The sequence below is a fragment of the Zootoca vivipara genome, chromosome Z2 (assembly GCF_965207765.1).
Source record: "Zootoca vivipara chromosome Z2, rZooViv2.hap1.1, whole genome shotgun sequence".
NCBI classification, from domain to species: domain Eukaryota; kingdom Metazoa; phylum Chordata; class Lepidosauria; order Squamata; family Lacertidae; genus Zootoca; species Zootoca vivipara.
Window position 1 is genome coordinate 34,619,752 of NC_142585.1, and position 22,340 is coordinate 34,642,091.

At 44.6% G+C, this 22,340-nt stretch overlaps 1 protein-coding gene across 16 annotated transcripts in view; it reads left to right on the top strand.

The window, feature by feature from the left end:
* Positions 1-22,340, top strand: part of USP20 (ubiquitin specific peptidase 20) — a 114,247-nt gene that overhangs the window by 83,719 nt on the left and 8,188 nt on the right. For 13 of the 16 annotated variants that reach the window (XM_088665275.1, XM_088665273.1, XM_035113014.3 and 10 more), the window contains 16 exons: positions 501-598; positions 1,330-1,383; positions 1,628-1,690; positions 3,072-3,203; positions 3,803-3,899; positions 4,028-4,097; positions 4,570-4,683; positions 5,315-5,393; positions 6,414-6,846; positions 8,249-8,389; positions 11,451-11,599; positions 12,955-13,130; positions 15,705-15,799; positions 19,225-19,258; positions 19,608-19,653; positions 21,406-21,586. In XM_088665275.1, coding sequence (XP_088521401.1) covers positions 501-598; positions 1,330-1,383; positions 1,628-1,690; positions 3,072-3,203; positions 3,803-3,899; positions 4,028-4,097; positions 4,570-4,683; positions 5,315-5,393; positions 6,414-6,846; positions 8,249-8,389; positions 11,451-11,599; positions 12,955-13,130; positions 15,705-15,799; positions 19,225-19,258; positions 19,608-19,653; positions 21,406-21,586 — 1,962 coding nt within the window. The remainder of the gene's footprint in view (positions 1-500; positions 599-1,329; positions 1,384-1,627; positions 1,691-3,071; positions 3,204-3,802; positions 3,900-4,027; positions 4,098-4,569; positions 4,684-5,314; positions 5,394-6,413; positions 6,847-8,248; positions 8,390-11,450; positions 11,600-12,954; positions 13,131-15,704; positions 15,800-19,224; positions 19,259-19,607; positions 19,654-21,405; positions 21,587-22,340) is intronic. The other 3 variants (XM_088665272.1, XM_088665284.1, XM_088665285.1) reach the window with 1 other exon arrangement.

Below are 22,340 nucleotides of genomic sequence, written 5' to 3' on the forward strand. Positions count from 1 at the left end.
CTTTGAATCTAGGATATAGAAGTGTGTTTCAATACCTGCTCTCCTGCAACAGGAGATTGTGTCAATCCATACAAGTTTTCAAGTTCAGGTAGATTCCTTGGTAGATTACCATTTTTCTCCCTCCAGTGACCTGAAGTCAGCTCCAGGTTATGCCAAGCTAGGGCCATGCTAGCTAGAGGTCAACTCTGCACTGGAATGTGACAGGCTGATACATATATGAAGCTCATTGGGTGACCTTCATTCAGCTTTCCACTGCCTCTCAGCCTAACCTTCCTCACAGGGTTGTTGTGGGGATTAAACAACAAAGGGGAGAACCATGTATACTACATTGAGCTCCTTGGAGAAAAATGTGGGATATGAATGCAACAAACAAACAAACAAACAAAACAAGATGGGCTTGTGGTTCAGCTCCTCTCATTTTAAACAAAAACAGATGAGCAAGCTGAATGTGAAAACAATCTGACCTGTTTTGCTGTCCCTCTCTCTCTTGATCCACACAGGTGAACCCAAGTGCAAAATGGGTGATCCCAGAGACATTTGTCCTCACCTGGATTCCATAGGTGAAGTCACTAAGGATGATCTGCTTCTTAAATCCAAAGTAAGGAAAAATTCATTTGCAAAAAAATTACCCAATCCATAAACAAACTAATACATTTTCAGACTGGGGTTGAGGAGATCCCCAGTACCATGAGAATATCCTTGGGGAGAAGATATGACTACTAAACCAGTGCAAGTCTGACTTAAGTACGCCCTACATGTCTGAAGCTCATTCCTAAGAGGAAAAGTTATACATAGCATCAGGGTGGGGAAGCTTTGGCCATCCATATGCTTGCTGGACTGCAACTTCCATCATCCCTGACCATTGACCATGCTGGCTGAGGCTGATGTTAGTTGGAGCCCTGCAAACTCCAGACGACACCAAGTTGTATTGTTGGACTTCAGCTCCCATCATCCCAGACTACTGGGCATGCAGGTTGGGGCTGATGGGAGATGAAGTCCAACAATTTAGGGAGGGTCATAGTTTCCCCACACTTGATTGAAGAAGAGGCACTTCTTCTTTCATGAGGGAATTCATCTTTTGAACAGAGGCATTCTCTCATCTTTTTGCATGCCATAAGGAATCAGGGATGGAGGGGCCTGTGGCCCTCCAGATATTGCTGGACTTCCATCATCCAAGCTTCATTGGCCACACTGGCTGGAGCTGATATGAGTGTATATCATATCAGTATCAGCAAGTCCACGATTTCCTCACTCCTTTGTCTGATGATGGGTCTGTCTCTGAGGACGATAGGCCACTGATAATTATTTCTCCTCCTCATATGAAAACAGGGTACTTGCCAGTCTTGTGGAGCAGGGGGACCAAACCTGTGGGCTTGTCTTCAGGTAAAGACATTCTTTTCAAATACATTTTCCTGCATGCATGACTTTTATTCTTCCTGTTGTAAAATGTCATTCACAGCTAGTTACTGAGCTGTACCAGGTAGACTTTTCACTTTTGGGGTGTGAAGTAGCACTATTTTCTGTGCATTGTGTGTGTATCCACAGACACACCCCTACCTTTCTATTGCTCTGAATTTCTTTTGCCATGTTTCCACTGTGACTGTCAATTGGCTTTGTTTCACTTCAGGTTTCCTGCTCTTATGTTGGTTGCGGGGAATCCTTTGCTGACCACAGCACCCTTCATGCACAGGTAAGAGATCTAGTTTCCCCAGAAAGCAAGTGAGCAGCCAGGAAAATTTCCTTGGAACTTAATTGTAACACCCCCCCCCCCGAATGTTTAGCATTCAACACTTCTCTCAGCCATGTTGCTTTGAAAACACACAAGTATTGTCTAGAGCTGAGGTCCTCTAATTTTTTGTACTAGTTGAAGGACATATTTTGGAAATGCAACACACTGTTGTGGCCAATCCTTGTGCCTATCTTTTCTCTGCACTGTTGGAGGCAATATGCCTCTGAATACCAGTTGCTCAGAATCACAAGTGGGGAGAGTTGCTGTTTCACTCAGGTCCTTCTTTTGGGCTTCCTGTTGAGGCATAAGAAGAGGCCTGCTGGATCAGGCTGATAGCCCACCTAGTCCAGCATCTTCTTCTCACAGTGGCCAACCAGATACCTGTGGGATACCTGCAAGCAAGATTCCAGCACAAGAGCACTCCCCACTCCTGCGGTTTCCAGCAACTGGCATTCAGAAGCATTACAACTCCAAGTAGCATTAAATTTCTGCCTCCAATCAGAAATATAAAAATGTTAGTCAGAATTACTGCTACCTGGAGAGCATAGCCATTATGACTTGTAGTCGTAGATAGCCTTCTCCTACATTAATTTGTCTGCTCCTCTTTTAAAACCATCTATATTTGTGGCCATCACTTTGTCCTGTGGGGGTGAGTTCTATAGCTTAACTATGCACTGCCTGTCCTAAATCTTCTGACATCCAGCTTTGTTGAAGAGAGGGAGAAAAATATCTTTCTATTCACTTTCTTCACATCATGCATAATTTCATAAACTTCTAGAATGTCACTTCTTTCTCATCTTTTCTCTAAACTAAAAAGTCCCAAATGCTGCAACCTTCCCTCATGTTATACCACACCTCTACTATCAAAGGTGATATGTGTCTCAATATCAGGTGTTCTGAATTGCATGCGAGGAGAATTGCTGTTGCCCTCAGGTGCTGCTTTTGGGTTTCCCATTGGGGCATCTGCTTAGCCGCTAGGAAAGCAGGATGCTGGACTCCCTAGCACTCCTTTGGCCTCATCCAGCAGAGCTATGCTATTGCTTACATTCTTATTGAACTTGAGGCTCTATCTTCTGCTTCTGCTCTGACTGCATTGCAGTAGAATTCAAGATCAGTTGGATCTTGCCTCTGCAATTTCACAGTCCCACTTCTTGGGTACCATAGATCAGAAAAACAAGTTTGTTAGTCAGTATTACTGCTACCTAGAGCAGCATCCCATGATTGAAACTGATAGACATGACTGACTTTGGCCCATTAATTTTGATGGGTCTGCACTGCGTAGCTGGACACAACCCATATTAATTGGTGTGCTCTCTGTGTTTGTGTGTTTTTAAATTGGTAGGCCAAAAAGCACAACCTGACAGTAAACCTGACAACGTTCCGGGTATGGTGCTATGCCTGCGAGAAGGAGGTTTTCTTGGACCAGCGGTTGTACTCCCACACACCAGTCCCTCCATCAAAATTCATGGACCAGGTGAGTGTTTTGTGGCAAAGCTGGATGCTTTGAGTTACTCTTTTTCTTAGTTCAAGTGGTCAATGTGTAAGACTATCCCAACTTGGAATGTAGCAGGGAAGTCTCAGGACCAGTGGGATCTACAAGACAGTATGGTGCCTTCATTACATATCTTTAGGCTAAAACATTTCTCTTCAACCAGACATTCGGCTGATTAACATTCTGTGGCTTTTAAAATGTGTTTGTGGGAGGATATCTATTGGTTTGTTTTTGCTTTTGTTTTATTATGTTTTTATAATCTCATTTTGTATTTCTCTGTTTGGATGGACAGTGGTATACACCTTTAATAAATAATAATAAAATCTCTCTCTTTTTTTACTTATTAAAAGCATTTTAACCTCGTTATTTGGCCCCAAAATGACTGGAAGCTTACAAATGTCAGTGATGAGACAGTCCTTGCCCCTAGGCCTAACAGTCTAAAATACATGGCATGAAAAGAAAAGGGATTAGGAGACAGGAGGAAAAAAGAAAACTCAGCTGCTGTTTCTTAGTTTGGAGAATTATACTGTGTGGCAAAGCAGACTTGCCTCTGATATTTACTCCCCAACTTTCACTTCCAGAATTCTCCTCCACCCATCCATTCCCTAAAAGCTGTACCCATCGCAGTTGCTGATGAAGGGGAGTCCGAGTCGGAAGATGATGACCTGAAACCGAGAGGTAAATCCAAAGGTCTTAGAGTATGAAAATACCCCTTTCCTTTTTCCTTGAACACAGACAATAAAAATGTAGCAGTGGGCATAATGAACAAGCCTCCATTCCCCTCTCCTTTTTCATTCCTTTTCTAGGCCTTACAGGAATGAAAAATCTTGGGAACTCCTGCTACATGAACGCTGCACTCCAGGCTCTCTCAAACTGGTAGGTTTTCAGAGTCATTTTCAGATAACTGCTATTTACTGACTGCCAGGTTGGTGCCTTCCAGATGTTTCAGACCACTACCTTCATCACCCTCCAGCCACTATGTTTGGCACTACAATTCCCATTATCCCCCAGCCAGCATATATGTCAATATAACACCCATCAACCTCCAACCAGTATGTGTTGCACTATAACTCCCATCAGACCCCAATTAGTATGTTTGGCACAAAAACTCCCATCAACCCCCAAGCCAGCATGTTGTAGTCCAAAGCACCTGGATGTTGCACCAGCTTGGCAAAGGCTGCTTGTAGGCCAGATCTGGTGGCTTCATTGGGGCCAGGCAGATTTTTTTTTAGCCCCTTGGTCTCTTCCACTTTTTATTGAAGGCATCAATGTTTTCCCTTTCTCTCTGCTCCCAATTGAAGTTGTTGGATAAATCATAACCCACCTTTCTTTCTTGTCTTCCTATCAGTCCCCCACTCACTCAATTTTTCCTTGAATGTGGCGGTCTCGTGCGCACTGACAAGAAGCCAGCACTTTGCAAAAGTTACCATAAGCTGATTTCCGAAGTGTGGCATAAGAAGCGGTGAGTAAATCTAGGACACTGAGGCTGTAGGGACCTCAGCTCACCGGTAGAGCACTTGCTTTGCATGCAGAAGGTCCTAGTGTTTTTTTAAAAAAATAAGATTTTATTAAAGGTTTTTCACGATACAGTAAAATAAGAGAAACTAATCTAAATTAAAACAAAAGCAAAGAGAGAAAGAAAAAGGAAACAACAAAGGAAAACAAAAAATAGAAAAAAGAAAAAGATTTTCCTTCTGTCAGTTACATAAAAGACATTATTCAGAATATTCACTATAGAATGACACCCAACTGATCTACATTCTGTTAGGCAATACTTTCCCAATCTTCTGACTCGGGTTCAGTTCCCAGTGGCATTCTAATTTTATGAAATATAGTATCTAGAGAGGGCTGAGAAAAGACTTCCTGCCTTAAACCCTGGAGAGCTGATGCTAGTCTATAGACAATACTGAACTAGATACACCAATGGTTTTTAAAGTAATTTCGTTTGTTTATTTACATAAACTCATCAGGCCCCCAAGCTATTAAGGGCTCTATGTACCACCTGTAACACCTTGAACTTGAAATTTACCTTGCACATCTCCAGAGATTCTATATATTCATTTTTGACTTTGCTTTTTCTTCCCTAAAACCAGCCCAAGTTATGTCGTCCCCAGCAGCCTGTCACATGGAATCAAGCTGGTCAACCCCATGTTTCGAGGGTATGCACAACAGGTGAGGCGGATGGCAAAGGGGCAATCCCAGATGTTTCTGATTCCCTCTTCCTGCTGCAGTAAGAAAATTATATTCTCCTGGGCTGTGAGAAGTTAAACAGCATCTGTTTCAGTTAGGGAGCCAAGGCAGAGACTGAGTTACTGATACAACATGTAGCCTTCCAGCAAGGAGGGGATTCCATTTGCCATGAAATGTAATAGGGCAGGGGTGGGGAATCTTTTTAAGCTTGAGGGCCATATTACTTTCTGGGAAATCTTCTGGGGGCCACATGCAATTTTGTCGCCCCCCCCTCCACCAGCAATCACAAAACTTTTTCTGGGAGGATTGTACAGCATCTACTTTGCCTGAAGAAAAGGCCCCAGGCTCAGTCCCTGGCATCTCCAAGTACAGATGCGATAGATCCTTGGAGAGCTACTGCCAGTCAGTGTAGGCAATACTGAGCTTGATGGACTAACAGTTCAACTCAGTATAGGCAGTTTTTTATTTAGTTCTTCCTTTTATTCAGAACCATGGGGACTAGAATCGTACCTTTTTTAAAAAAGGAAAAAGGGCCCCAACACATTGGTAAAGTACTTGCTTTGCATGCACAAGGTCTCTTGCTCAATCCCCACCACCTTCAGGTACAGCTTGAAGAAGCCTCTGTCTGAAATACTGGAGATCTGCTACCTGTAGAGTCAGAGTGGGGAATCTTTTTCAGCCTGAGTGTTGCATTTTCACGTGGGGACCTTCTGGGGGCATATGCCAGTGGTGGGCAAAGCAACAGGTCTGATCCTTACTTTTGTTCAGTAGGTTACACTCCAACCACAGATACAGGCCAAATCTTTCTACACTACTCCTCTCTCCCCACATCTTCCATCCATATTCCAAACAGGGGGAAGCACAAGAAGAGGGGGCAGAGCAGGGCTGTTGGAAGGCAAGTCCTGGGGAGAGGGAGGGGGGTGACCTAGAAAGAGGCTGAATAGAGAGCCCTAGGCCTGAAGTGCCCCATACAATATTTTCTTCTCTGCGTACCCACCCCAGGACACCCAAGAATTCCTACGCTGCTTGATGGATCAGCTCCACGAAGAGCTGAAGGAGCCAGTCATGGCCGAGACCCGGGACTCCGACTTGAGCGACATGGAAGACAAGCAGGAGCATGACCGCAGCCCCTCGGAGGACGAGTTCCTCTCCTGTGACTCGAGCAGCGACCGGGGCGAAGGGGATGGGCAGAGCAAAACTGGGTGCTCCCTGGCAGAGGCTGAGCTGCTGATCCAGGACGAGGCTGGGCGGGGGATTTCTGAAAAGGAGCGGATGAAGGACCGGAAGTTCTCGTGTAGCCATCGGCGGAGCAACTCGGAGCAAGTGGATGAAGATGCTGATGTTGACACCTCTGTGACAGCAGTGGATGGCAGGGCTTCCCCAGAAGTGCTCCCTCCTTCCACACCTCATCCAGCCAGCCCCTCTAGGACTCCAGGTACTCCACAACAGGTTCAGTGTGCAATGCTCTTGGCACCTGTGTCTGAACCTTGGAAGCTGCATATCATACACACCTTCGTTCATATTTTTTTACTAGTTTTAAGGGAAGGGCCATAGCTCACTGGTAGAGTATCTCTCATTGAAAGGGGGTCTAACTTCCCTAGGAGAACTTTACTCCTGAGGAGGAGTTGTGTGTAGTAGGACACTGGATTTTGCGTTTGAAGCATCTGATTTCCCTTGGACTTGGGACTTGATTGGCCTTGACACCCGAGGCTGAACTAACTCTGGGTGCAGAGAGCCCCCCCTGCTTTGGCCTCGTTGTAGGATCTCTGCTCCTTACCTCCATATGGCTCAGGGCTAGGATTAAGGCTGTGGCCTCCTGGTCCTCCCTTGATGAGGAATCTCACAGCTGAAGCAGACAGTGGCTACATTTGGAAATTTGTTTGTTTGTTTGTTGTTTGTTTGTTGCACTTGCATCCTGCCATTTTCTCCAAAGAGTTCAAGGTGGCATACATGCTTCTCCCCCTCCTTCTTTAAACCCTACAACAAACATTGTGACATAGGTTAGGCTGGGTGGAAGTGCCTAGTTCTAGGTCAGGCATCCCCAACCTGTGGCCCTCCAGATGTCTTGGCCTACAACTCCCATGATCCTTAGCTAACAAGACCAGTGGTCGGGGAAGATGGGAATTGTAGTCCAAAACATCTGGAGGGCCGAAGTTTGGGGATGCCTGCTCTAGGTCATCCAGTGTGTTTCTTGGCCAAGTGGGGATTTGTACTCTGGTCTCCCAGGTGCTAGGCTGACACTCTTAACCACTACACCCCAGCATGAGCACCATGGCCATTACTCTTTCTAGTTGCTTCTCACTCCTTGCACGCAAATCAGTCCCTAACCCCAGAGGAAGAGGGAAAATGCATGCACCTTTTCCCAGGGATCTGGTTGAAAGTTAGATCTGGAAGAGTTAATCTGAGCCTTTGAAAGCTCATAGAGCTGAAATAGGAAGTGGGAAAGAGTGTCACTCTCCCCCATTTCTTCCTTCAGCTCTATATATTTTCCCAGGGAGAAGAAGGTTAACTGTCCCACCGCTCCATTCCCCAATGGGCAGTGAATGGGGAAGCACAGAGGCCTTTTACGGTAGACACTAGGGAAGGACCTCAACAATACCATGGCACCCAGAGGCACCACATGGTGACCCATCTTGCTAAAGCCATAATATCCCCACCTTCTGCCATGAGAAGAAGGTGCTCAAGTGCTTGGTAGCCAATCTGAGAACTAAATTAAATAAAAAACAATTGGGGCCAAGTTGGTGCCCAGAGATGAGGGATTGGCTGGCTGAGCTTGTCAGACAAAACTTGTGTTCCAGTCCTCTCTACAGGCAATTCACTTCCTTTCCTTGCAACAGAACCAGACAATGATGCCTACACACGCTGCTCCTCTCGGCCCTGCAGCCCCGTTCATCACGAAGTGCATTCCAAGCTCTCTAGCAGCCCCCCACGCTCGAGCCCTGTGCGCCTGGGATCCTCCTCCTATGTGCTGAAAAAGGGTAAGTCCAGGAAGCATCTGGGTTGAGCTGCTTCTGTGGTAGTTGTTTTCTGTATAAGGACATAAGAAGATCCCTACTGGACCAGACCAGTGGGCCCACATAGTCTAGCATCCTTTACTCCCTGTGGCCAAGCAGATGCCTGTGGGACTCCCTCAGGCAGGAACCCAGCACAAAAGCCCTCACCTAGAGCATTACTGCCTCTGAACATGGAGGCAAAGCATAGCCATTGCTAGTCTCCTTCTCCATCTCCTCCATGAATTTGTCCAGTCCTCTTTCAAAGCCATCTAATTTGGTAGCCACCACTGCCTCCTATGGGAGGGAGTTACACGTTTAACTACGTGTTTTGCATTTCCTGAGGGCATCCTACTTGTTCTTTATGTGGACCCCACCTCCCATTCAATCCCCTCCATCTGTGCAGAGTTTCTATGATAGTCTTCCACAGAGAGAACTGGTGAGGCGATTACCAAACAACACCCAAACCTATAAATGTATGAATAAATCTTTATTTGCGTCAGAAATATACTAGGTTTAGTACGTTCGCATAAGTTTAAAAATACATTAGAGATTGGCAGGAAGGAGAATACGAAAGGAAAAGGAAAAAAAAACAACACAAACCCTTTGTTTTTCTTTCAACATTTTTAGTTTTAATGACTTCTATTGAATTCTCTCTCCAGGCTTTAGAGTTGTTATATATAATTGGCATATATAATGTATAATATGAAAAAAGGAACGAGGGTTACAGGAGGGAGGGAGAGAAGACAGTAGGGAAAATGGTAGGAAAGAAGGGTGGAGAGGGGTGGGAGCAGGGAGGGTGGGAGGGGGGAAGGGGGCTTTTATCTGCATAGATATAGGAAATGGGTATGACTTGTAAGATTTGAAGTATTTGAGTTGTACCGTTACCTTATGTGCTTTTGTTTTATGTAAAGTTTTAAATTGATCAATAAACTTGTTTTTTAAAGGTTAAAAAAAATCTTTATTTGCGTCAGCCATTGGCCACAACAATAAAACAACAATACAATATACAAAGAATAGAAATAAAAAGTCAATTATATAAAATACATTTTAGGGCTTTGAATCAATAGTCAAATTGTGGATCTTATTCTGATTGTTGTTGTTGTTGTTGTTGTTGTTTAGTCGTTTAGTCGTGTCCGACTCTTCGTGACCCCATGGACCATAGCACGCCAGGGACTCCTGTCTTCCACTGCCTCCCGCAGTTTGGTCAAACTCATGTTGGTAGCTTCGATAACACTGTACAACCATCTTGTCCTCTGTCATCCTCTTCCCCTTGTGCCCTCAGTCTTTCCCAGCATCAGGGTCTTTTCCAGGCAATATTCTCTTCTCTGGAGGTGGCCAAAGTATTGGAGCCTCAGCTTCACGACCTGTCCTTCCAGTGAGCACTCAGGGCTGATTTCCTTCAGAATGGATACACACATGCTGTTGCTTCTCACTCCTATTCTGATTGCCCCAGCTAAAAACCTTGCAACCTTTGCTGTCACGTGCTCATCTTGATCTGCCTAGAGAAAGGAGACTGTGGCAGTGGTTGGGTGACCCGGAATGGACAATAAAAGAGGTGTGATAATCTCATTCCTCAAGTCTTTATAAAGAGTGCAAGCCAGAAGGGCATGCGCCACTGATTCGGTACTGCCATCTCCACAGGGACATAAGCGTTTGTTGTTTGGAATCTGTTGGAATCGTCCCTCAAGTGCAGCCGAGGGCAATACATTCAATCTTGCGAGAGTAAAAATGTGACTATATTTTAGAATTGCTAGGTTATGCAGATAGGGTGCCAGAGAGTTGAAATGGGAAAGTCATACCATGGGCAAAATTTCCTTATTGTGGCCAAGTTGTTCTGATGCTCGATATTATTTAGGCACTGACAAATTAGACTGACTGCTTTACTAAAATCCAAAGTGAGTAGCTGTTGTCGTGATAAACCACAAGAGTGAAGTTTTTGATAGACAATTTTAGTCCAGGTGCTCTTGTGATAATCTTGCAGCACAAGAGATATTAGACTGGGGTGGGTGGGTTGAATTTAGGCGAAGCCCATAGTTAAGTGTCCTACACCAGATCCGTAATTTTACCGAGGGAAGATTAGCAAACCTATAAAACTGTTTGGCTGCCAGTTCATTTCTGGGTACAATTCAAAGTACTCACTCCAGTGTTCAAAGTTCTAAAATACTCAGGCCCATATTATCTGAGACATCGCCTCCTTTCCTTACAGAACCTCCTGGGGGCCCTTTCATCTTCCATCAGAAAGAACTTTCTGACAGTAATAGCAGTTTGACAGTAGAACAGACTCCCTCAGGAGGTTGTGGACTCTCCTTCATTGGAGGCTTTTAGTGAAAGTTTGGATGGTCATCTATAATGGATGCTTTAGCTGAAATCCTTGCAAGGGGTTGGACTAGATGACTCTTGAGGTCCCAGCTCTACAGTTCTCTAATTCTGTGATTCTTGGTAGCTCCACCTCCCTCAGAAGTTTGGGGTAGTAGTGGCAGCCTGGGTGAGGGCCTTCTTTGTGGCAGCCCCTAAATTGAGGAATTCCTTCTGCACAGAGGTGGGTCCGGCTTCTTCACTATACAGCTGTCAGCAAAGACACACCTCTTTACCCTGGCTTTTGACACCCAAGATGTGTGTTTTCAGGACCCACCCTGTTTCTGTGAATGTGATGTGTTTTAACCGTTCTCAATTCTGAATTTTAAGTTATAACCAGTCCTGGGACCTGCTGGTGAAAGGGTGTGTATGTGTGATATAAATTTGTTGTTGATTATGATAAATTATAATTGGCATCACACTGTCCTTAACAAACCCAACTTCCCTCTGAGAGGGATCACTTCATCCTGGCAAACAGCAGAGCTGGCCCTGAATCAGGGATGTGAGGTCCATTAAGACACATTTGAGATGTGTTTTTTCGGGACCCACTCTGTTCCTCTGTATTGTAATCTCTTTTAACTGTTCTCAATCCTGAATTTTAAATTGTTGTAACCTGCCCTGGGACCTGCTGGTAAAGGGTGGGCAGTAAATGTAATAATAATAGTAGTAAAAATGCAATCTCCTTCCTCAGCTCAGATGTTGACTTCCAGCAAGAAGAAGAAGGAGGTCCGTTACCGCAGCGTCATCTCTGACATCTTTGACGGCTCCATCCTCAGCCTGGTCCAGTGCCTCACCTGTGACCGAGTGCGTTCCCTTACTGCTGCTGATCCAGGGAAAATGGCAAGAGGCCCACACTTTCCAAATCCCCTCCTCCTCCTCTGGTGGGGTGGGGGAGCCTTTGGTTTGAACATCTATGCCAAGTCAGATCATTGGCCCCTTTTAGCAAAGCTGTGCCTGCTCCAGGAGTGGGGAGGCTCAGGCCCAGGGGCCCCGTGTGCCCCCCCCACCTGTCCACCTTGCTCTCAAGACTCACCTCCGGCCACACACCCTTAGGCCATTCCTCCTTTCATTAGCCTCCTTGAGTTCTTTTGCATGTCTGAGACAAAGAGAGAGATGTGTGTAGAAATCTCTGACTTTTTCTGATGTGGCCTGCTCCACAAGGCAGAACTATGAAATCCCCTTTTCTCCCAGAGGTTCCTTCAATATGTTAGCCTGGTTATGTTTTGAAGGCTCTCCTGCAACTCCTTTTATACAGCCCTGACCACATAAGGAGGAGATGGATTGCAGCTAATCGGTCCAGCTCACATGTTGTTCTCCAGCTAAAAGACCATGGGCAGTGGCTTCTGTCCCTTTAGTTGCTTTTGCATCTGGCCCTCCCCACTGCTGGCATGTGGCCCTCGGAAGGTTGCCCATGAGAGTATATAGCCCCCGTGCTGAAAAAGGCTCCTCACTCCTAGGGTGGATCTAAACACAGGGGAAAAAGCCCTATAAATGTCAGAAATTAGATCATTATAACAAAAGAAAGAAATCCCTATGGAAAACCACATTTTAAAATTTCCTGTTCTCTGGCGTCATCTGGTGTTGCACATTTCTAACACATTCAAATTGCTGTTTCTTTACTAATGTAGCTGAGTCCCTAGTCTGCTCATTTGTGTATTCTCCACAACCCCTGGAAATGTCCCAGTCTTGCTATCCACAATCTTTTAGGAATCACATGTGGGAAGAGAGCTTTCCCACCCATTCCCAGCTTGCTGTCTTCGCAGAGGCATCTGGTTGGCTGCTGTTAGAATGGAATGCTGGAATAGATGAGCTGTTGGCCTGATCCAGCAGAGTTCAAGTTTTCTCCCTTCACTGTCAATGTCTGTATGCCTCTGAATACCAGTTGCTTGGAATTGCAAGTGGGGAGAGCTCTGCTGTTGCACTTAGATCCTGTTTGCAGGCTTTGCATTGGGGCACCTGGTTGGCCCCTGTGAGAACAGGATGCTGGACTAGGTGGGCCATTGGTCTGATCCAGCAGGGCTCTTCCGATGCTGTTCTGTTTAAGGTTTTTAGCAAAGCCTGCAAACAGAACATAAGCCCAACCACATCTCCAAACTTGCAGTTACACCAGCAGCTGGTTTTCAGGAGGATACTGCCTCTGAGATAGTGGCCACCAGCCACTGACATCCTCCGTTTTCCTCCTGTGGTGCCTCCAGGTATCCACCACTGTGGAGACATTCCAGGACTTGTCGCTTCCCATCCCTGGGAAGGAGGACTTGGCCAAGCTGCACTCTGCCATTTACCAGAATGTGCCAGCCAAGACAGGAGCCTGTGGGGATAACTATGCTGCCTCGCAGGGCTGGATCGCCTTCATCATGGAGTATATCCGGAGGTGAGCAGGCTGCAGAAGCAACTTTTCAGGTATTGGAGTTGTGGGAGGACAAAGTTCAGCCAGGTGCGTTCAAGATGAAAATGAGGGGAAAGCATGTCTCATTTATTTCATAAAATTTATACACTGCTTGATTGTTAAAAAAAACAACAACCCTCAAAGCATTTTACCAAAGATAAAACCTGAAAAATTTACAATCCTTCCTTAAAACATACAAGAGCTAAAATACTAAAACAGATTAAAATCCACACCAGCTTCCTAAGCATCTGGGTAGGCTTGTCTAAACAGGCACCAAAAAGAATACAGCAGCAAAGGTGCCTGCTTGATCTCAATAGGCAGGGAGTTCCAAAGTGTAGGTGGCACTAAATGACCGAGTTCTTACAAATGTGGAGTGGGTGTATGTGGCAACTGAAGTATTGCCAATTCCACCAATTGAACCAGTTGAGTGGGGACATGTGAGGCAAGGAGATTTCGTAGGTAAACTGGTCTCAGGCTGTTAAGAGCTTTATATGCTAATTTTAACACCTTGAATTTGGCCCGCTGGCAAATTGGCAACCAGTGCAGATCTCTGAGCACATAATGCTGACAAGGCCTCACTCCTATTGGCAATCATGCTGCAGCACTCTGCACTAACTGCAGCTTCTGGATCATGCGTGAGAGAAGCTCCACACATAGTGCACTGCAGTAATCTAGCCTTGAAGTGACCAGCCCATGAACTACTGTGGCAAGACTTTTCCAGACCAGGAATGGCCATAGCTGTTGAACCAGCTGCAGTTGGTATAATGTACTTCTAGTCACTGAGGCTACCTGAGCCTCCAGTGACAGAGCTGTATCCAGAACATCTCCAAACTGCAAACTTGCTCATTCGAGGGGCGTGCAACTCCATCCAGGGTAGGCAACTGACCCATTTCTTGACATGGGAGCTACTCACCTAAAGTGCCTCCGTCTTGTCAGAATTCAAGCTCAGCTTGTTGTTCCTTGTCCATTCCACCACTGCATTTAGGAAATGGCCCAGGGACCACACAGCCCCTCCTGATTCAGATCTTATGGAGAATGAGAGTTGAGTGTTGTCAGCACACCGATAGCACCTCACCCCTAAAACTCCTGAAAACCGCTTCCAACAGCTTCATGTAGATATTAAATAGCACAGGAGATAAGATAGTCCACTACCACTCCATAACACAGCCAGGGGCTGAAATACGCTCTCCCAATGCTGCTTTCTGGACTCAATATTGAAGGTAGGATTGGAACCACTGTAATACAGTGCCCCAAATTCCCATTCCCGGAGCTGGTCCAGCAGAATACAGTGGTTGATGGTGTCAAAAGTCAATGAAAGATCAAGAAGCAGGAGCAAAGTCATACTCCCCCTGTCCTGCTCTTTACAAAGGTCATCCATTCAGGGCAACCAAGATCGCCTCAGTTCTGACTGCCAGGTTTGAACCCACATTGGAATGGATCTAAATAATCTGTGTCCTCCAAAAATGCCTGGGGTGAAGCCAGATGCAAAATGCTTGCTTGGGGAAAGGGCCAAATGCTGACAGCAACCCCATGAGCCACACACTGGAATGTCCTGCAGGTAACGAGCCAATCTGCATCTGACTTCCTTGATGTAGGGACATAGGAAGCTGCCTTGGGCAGGGTCCAAACCATCAGTTCCCCCAGTTCACTGGGGGAATGGCAGCAGCACTCCAGGGTTTTCTGACAGGGGTTTTTCTCAGTCCTACCTGAAGGTGCCAGGAATTGAACCTGGGACCTTCTGCATGTGCAACATATGCTCTACAACTAAGCTGTTGTATTTCACTTAAAGGTAAAAGTAAGATCGTTGCCCTCGTCATTCTGTATGGGTTGACTAAGAACCTTATCCCAAGTTAGATCCTTGGCCCACCTAGCTCAGTTTCATCCACACAGACTGGCAGTGGCTACCCAAATTGTTGTTGTTTAATTATTTCTATTGGGTTTTATAGTTTTACAAGTCAGAAAATTCAAAAATAGTAAGAAAAGTATAATAATAAATAATTGATAACAAATAAGGCTTTCCAGCCTATTTTCAGGTGTGTGTTAGTTACAGGTAGGTAGCCGTGTTGGTCTGACGTAGTCGGGGGGGGGGGAATTCCTTCCAGCACCTTAGAGACCAACTAAGTTTGTCATAGGTATGAGCTTTTGTGTGTATCTGAAGAAGTGTGCATGCACACGAAAGCTCATACCTATGACAAACTTAGTTGGTCTCTAAGGTGCTACTGGAAGGATTTTTTAAAATTTTTGTTCAGGGGTGTGTGTGTGTGTGTGTGTGATCTCTCCGGGCCCTAACTGCAGGTGCCAGGTATCCTTCTGCATGCAAAGTGTTTGCTCTGCTACTGAGCTTTGGCCCACTCCATGATAGAACTGGCTAGAAGAGCCAGTAATTGTAATGCCCATGTTTTACAAGTGAACAGTATAAAGGCTGAGAGAGAAGCAAATAGTACCGGTATGAGGCTCACCACTATAGAGACATGTAACTATTTTATCTGTTAAGCTTTTTGGAGTCAAGAACTCCCTGTGAGTCAGTCCTGAGTAATACCCTCCTTGCTCCTCCTACAGGTTTGTGGTGTCTTGCATCCCCAGCTGGTTTTGGGGCCCGGTGGTCACCCTGGAGGACTGTCTTGCTGCCTTCTTTGCTGCAGACGAGCTGAAAGGTGTGTCGGCCAGAAAGGAGGCCAATATGTTTGTTTCTTTTTATTAAATGTCTTGCCCTTTACCCCTAAGACTGTTAACAACTGCAAAACAAGAAAAAGTATAAAAGCCATTAAAGTCAGTTCCACGTATTAAAAAAAAGAAAGAAAAACAGTTCTGTATATGAGTGCAAATGCAGCTCCCATATAGAATGAATGTAGATTCTACTTAAAGTGCTTCTTGAAAAGAGGAAGGCCTTCTACAGCTGTTGAAAACAACAACAGTGATGGTGCCTCTAATGGGAAGGAATTCCAAAGAGTGGTGCCTCGGATGAATTCATTCAGAACCTTCTTCATCTTGCCTTTTCTTGGTCTCTAAGGACTAGCAAAGGGAGTTTCCTTATGGGCCGGGCTGATCAGCTGATCAGCTGAATGAAGGGAATTCCAGGTCTAAAGTGGTGCTGGGTGGGTGGGTGAAGGGCAGAGGGAGATTTCAGGTTCAAATCCTGTTTGGATGTGAGGCTGTCTAAATCAGGCATCCCCAAACTGTGGCCCTCCAGATGTTTTGGCCTACAACTCCCATGATCCCTAGCTAACAGGACCAGTGGTCGGGGAAGATGGGAATTGTAGTCCAAAACATCTGGATGGCCACAGTTTGGGGATGCCTGGTCTAAATGGTTATTTTATTTTATATCACTTTGTTGTTTAGTCGTTTGGTCATGTCTGACTCTTTGTGACCCCATGGACCAGAGCACGCCAGGCACTCCTGTTTTCCACTGCCTCCCACAGTTTGGTCAAACTCATGTTCGTAGCTTCGAGAACACTGTCCAACCATCTCATCCTCTGTCGTCCCCTTCTCCTTGTGCCCTCCATCTTTCCCAACATCAGGGTCTTTTCCAGGGAGTCTTCTCTTCTCATGAGGTGGCCAAAGTATTGGAGCCTCAGCTTCAGGATCTGTCCTTCCAGTGAGCACTCAGGGCTGATTTCCTTAAGAATGGATAAGGTTTGATCTTCTTGCAGTCCATGGGACTCTCAAGAGTCTCCTCCAACACCATAATTCAAAAGCATCAATTCTTCGGCAAGCAGCCTTCTTTATGGTCCAGCTCTCACTTCCATACATCTCTACTGGGAAAACCATAGCTTTAACTATATGGCCCTTTGTTGGCAAGGTGATGTCTCTGCTTTTTAAGATGCTGTCTAGGTTTGTCATTGCTTTTCTCCCAAGAAGCAGGCGTCTTTTAATTTCGTGACTGCTGTCACCATCTGCAGTGATCAAGGAGCCCAAGAAAGTAAAATCTCTCACTGCCTCCATTTCTTCCCCTTCTATTTGCCAGGAGGTGGTTGGACCAGTGGCCATGATCTTGGTTTTTTTGATGTTGAGCTTCAGACCATATTTTGCGCTCTCCTCTTTCACCCTCATTAAAAGGTTCTTTAATTCCTTCTATATCACTTACTAGTTGTCTAACACAGCAGTCTTTAGCTGACTAATAATCAAGCTTAAGGGTATGTGAAATTGTTTAAAATAGCCATCAAAATTTTAAACCACAACTCCCATCAGTCTCAGCCAGCAGCCGGGGATTAGGGGAGTAGTTGTCCAATTTGGAGGGCACTGCATTTGGCTGTCCCTGAGGCAGGCAATACTGTGCTAGATGGGCCAGTAGTCTTACGTAGATCAGTGGTAGAGTATCTGCTTTGCATGCAGAAGGGGCCCTGGTGATGGGAGTTGGTAAGAGGATATATTAATTATAGTTAATCCTCTACTAACAGATCCACATGCGTGGGTTAACGAACAAAGGAAAAAACGGCTGGTGCTTGTTTTTTTAAAACACAGGGCCAGCAAACAAGAGTATTAAATCCAATTATTAGGCAGATTAATGAAGCATAGGAATAGGAAGCATAGGAAACCTTCTTTCCTTCTGTTCAGCTGTGTAACAGCTGACCCCCATTTACCCCCTTTTCAGTGAAACAGCCAATGGACGCCAAAGGAAGTTTAAAAAGCTTTACTAGGCCTCTGACATGCATCTTTCCTTATGCAAGAACAATAAGATAACTCAGCTAATGATATTCATAGTGTTATAGGAATTCTAAGGTCTCATATATATATAAAACATATGTTCATAAATCTACAAGGCAAATACACACATAAGTACCGGTATATAAACTACATGTCTGAAATAGTACAGGAGAGCAATCCTGAAGCCATTTTGACTCTTCCAGTGACCTCATATATTCTCTGCAAAGAGGAAGGAAATGGGGAAAGCCTCCCCATTGTCTCTTTGTTCACAAATCCTGTCTTAAGGGTGTATTTGTGCATGAATAGGGTGAGCCTGTGACCTGGATTCAGGAACAAAGTATTTAGCATCTCAAAAGGAATGGCCAGGTTGGGCAGGTAAAGCAATCAAGTGACCATTGTCAGTATCTTGCCAGACAGAATTTCTGTTGTAGACGGGCCCCAGTGATGTATTTCTGCTGTAGACCACCACCACCTGTGATGTATGTATGATGTTTTGGGGGGTGGTCTTGAGCTAGGGTGGGCAATTTCAAGAATCTATATAAGGGCTTGTGCACCATTGTTCTGGGTTCCTCCTCCCTCCTGTGTGTGGGGGGAGTGAGCACCCTGTTGCAACAGTTTAATAAAAATCATGCTTACTAGCTGCTTTGCTTCTCAATATTCTCTGGTTGGCCTTTGTTATTTTCTCCTACCAATAGAGAACCTACATAAGGACTCTATGTAGGCTCTTGGATACCCCATAAGGGATAAAAGAGCAGGTTTTTTTTTCTTACCCTGTTTCTCATATTTTAAGACATACCCATAAAATAAGCCATAGCAGGATTTTTAAGCATTCAAGGAATATAAGCCATACCCCGAAAATAAGACATAGTGATAGGCGCAGCAGCAATGCCGGCCGCAGCAGGAGGAGGAGGAAAAAAATAAGACATCCCTTGAAAATAAGCCATAGTGTGTTTTTTTGAGGAAAAAATAAATATAAGACATGTCTTATAATATGAGAAACACGGTACATTAGAAATGCAGCAAAGCAGCTTCAGAAATGTGCCTGAGGCTGGGAGCTAAGCTGAGGTATGTCTGCCTTCATTGCACACAGAGAGAGCAAGGAACAAGAAACAGGCTTTCCTTCGTCTCAGGAGACGAGGGTGCCTGACTCACTGAGCCTGCTCTAGAAATTAGAACTCTGTGGTCCTTAACCCCTTTATATACTAATAGAATCATTAGGTTTGAGTGCAAATCTCCCACACCTGGTTCATTCCCACTCTGGAACCCTGGCCTGGAGGGGCTGTTGCTAGTCAGTGTAGATAATACTCAGTTAGATGGACCAATTGCCAGAGTCAGCATAAGGCAGCTTCCTATATTCATATCTGCTTCCCTGCTCTGTGCAACAGATTGGATAAAAGTGCTTCCCTTCACCCCCCTTTCATTTTTCTTTCTGTAGGTGACAACATGTACAGTTGTGAACGATGTAAAAAGTAAGTCTCTGGCTCCTTTTTTAGTGTTTTGAGTACCACCCTAAAGTTTTACCTCTGCCTTTTATTTTATTTATTTATTAAATTCCTGTACTGCCCTTCATCTGAAGATCACAAGGTGGTTCAAACCTAAAAATACGAATGTAGAACACAAAATACATAAGCAAAAACAAAAACCAACCAATAACGCCCCCCCCCCCCCATACATAAAAGGGCAATAGACTGTTAATCAGCCAAAGGCCTGGTTATAGATAGAGGGTTGGTTCATATGGGAAGAGGTGGTCCTTGTTGGGATTTGCAGTTTTAAAAACATTCCAGATAGCCAATCCACTCTTCATTCCTTCTCCCCCAGGTTGCGAAATGGAGTCAAGTACTGCAAAGTTCTCCGGCTCCCTGAGGTAAGCAGATAAAGCCATGTTGGTTTATATCCTGAGACAGCGACCTCTTCATTCTGCCCAGTGAGCAAATTGGAGATGAAACGCATTCTAATACGGTCCTTATTTTTCACTTTTGAAAAGAGAGAATAGTCCATTATTCACTTCTTCATCCAGCATAGATGAACTCATAAAGTGAGTTATCTAATTGGTAGAGTGTACACACATTGAATGCAGAAGCTCCTGGTTTTTTAATAAAAGGAATCATGTTAACATTCAATGGCTTTTTAAATGTATTTGTGAGAGGGGATTTATTGGTTTGCTTTTGCTTTTGCTCTGTTATTATGCATTTTGTATTCTCGTTTAGTTTTTTTCCGTTGTGAACCACCCTGGTATCTTCGGATGAAGGGCGGTATACAACTTTAATAAATAATCATAATAATATAGCTGGAGGATAGGAAATTTGGAGGTAATAAGCCTCTGAGTGCCAGTAGCTGAGAATCACAGGTGGGGAAATTGCTGTTGCATTTGGGTCCTGCTTGTGTGTTTCCCATTGGGACATCTGGTTGGCCACTGTTCAAGTTCAGTTCGATTTATTGTGTTTAGCAAGCAGCCATTACACACATAAAAATAATAATAACAAGAATCCTGCCAATAATAGCGGTTTACATTTCTTCAGCCTGACGTTTATAGGATAAATCATTTCCCATTCCCTCTTTAAATTTTATTACACAAATTTGTAAAGCCTTTTGGCAAGAATTCTGGATGTTATACCTCTCTACATCAGTCAACAAAAAGCAGGTCTTTGCAAGAGACGCCCTTCCCTTCTGCGTTCTTAACAATGGGTGGATGTAATTGTTTCTAAGATCGTTATAAAAAGAGCATCAGTTATATCTTCAATTGACACAGTGTTGCATCTGCAAGCTCTTTCCTTAGGAACTCCTTTATGTTAGCCCATCCAATCTTCTAACAGAAGGGACATTTAGTTTTGCCTGTACAGTACTGTATAAAGGCTACCCTCATTTTAATATTTGATAAGTCTACCAGATACCTTGGCAGGGATGGATGCAATGGGGGAAAAGCATACAATCTGTTGGATTGACAGATCTTGATCTCAGCAGTTTGTGATAGCATCTCGGTGTCTCTAAGCCTTTGAAGTATTAATTCTTTAGCTATCTCAAAACACAAAAAAGGAGGCAGAGAGTCCCAATCTCATGGCAGCAGATTGCATTTCATGTTTCCATGACTTTGTGGGTGGTTGGCAACTGTGAATACAGGATGGTGAATTAGATGGCAGAGGGCCTTCTTGGTGGTGGCGCCCGCCCTGTGGAACGCCCTCCCATCAGATGTCAAAGAAATAAACTATCGGACTTTTAGAAGACATCTGAATGCAGCCTGTTTAGGGAAGCTTTTAATATTTAATGAATCATTGTATTTTAGTATCCTGCTGGAAGCCACCCAGGGTAACTTGGGAAACCCAGCCAGATGGGCAGGGTAATAATAATAATAATAATAATAATAATAATAATAATAATAATAATAATAATAATAATGGAGCACTGGCCTGATCCAGCAGGACTTTTTTTTTATCTTCTTAGGCTTTTTACCCCAGGGTTTTAGTTTATGATGGCTTTATAATGCCATGCACACACAGCCCTGGCTGAATGTGTCTTAGGATAAGCCCAGTTGATTGTTTTACCTACGAGGGCAGTCTGGAGGGGTTTGAACTTGCCCATCTGCAAGTCCCTTTCTGAGCTCTGATGCCTTTTCTCCTAGATCTTGTGCATTCACCTGAAGCGTTTCCGACATGAGGTCATGTACTCCTTCAAAATCAACAGTCACGTCTCTTTCCCTTTGGAGGGGCTGGACCTCCGGCCTTTCCTAGCCAAGGAGAGCATCTCGCAGATCACCACCTATGACCTCCTCTCTGTGATTTGCCACCATGGCACAGCTGGCAGTGAGTTGTCTGTCCCTCCTCCCATTCTTCTTTGCCTGGAGGGAGCTTGCAGCCTGGAATGACTTATGTGTTGTGTGTGATAGCAATCAATGGCTGCTAGCCAATATGGCTATGCTCTGCCTCCACAGTTGGAGGCAGCAGTGCTTCTGAAAGCCAGTTGCTAGAAACTACAGTAGAGGAGAAGGCTCTTGGGCTCTGGTTCAGCTTGCAGGTTTCCTATTGGGGAATCTGTTTGGCCATTGTAAGAACAGGTTGCTGGACTAGATGGGTGATTGGTTTGATCTATCAGGGCTCTTATGTGCTTGTGAGTTAATCTCCCTTCCCCCCCCCCAATAATAATATTTATAAATTGAAAATGTGAAAATGAGCCATTTCAATCAGTACAAAACAATTTACAAAACATAAAGCCAGGTCAAGGATCATTGCAAATAAATCACCTTCTATTGTATAATCAGCTGGAAGAACTGAGCAGGCAGATAAAATAAAGCCTTAACTTGTTGACAATTTCAAATTCATAAGCGTCTTCCTAGCAGGTTCCAGGCTACCCTTCTCCCAAACCAAAAGTTATGACTGTAACCATAGACGAAAATTTGCTGCAGGTGTGGGGCAGCTATTTCCACTGACTCTTGTATCCTCAATAAAACAATGCCTATGTAGCTACAGACTTGCCCTGTATGCTTTTGATCCCTGGCCATTCCCCCTTGTTTGCGAGGTTTTCTAGTAAAACAATGTGCCACTATTATTATTATTGGGG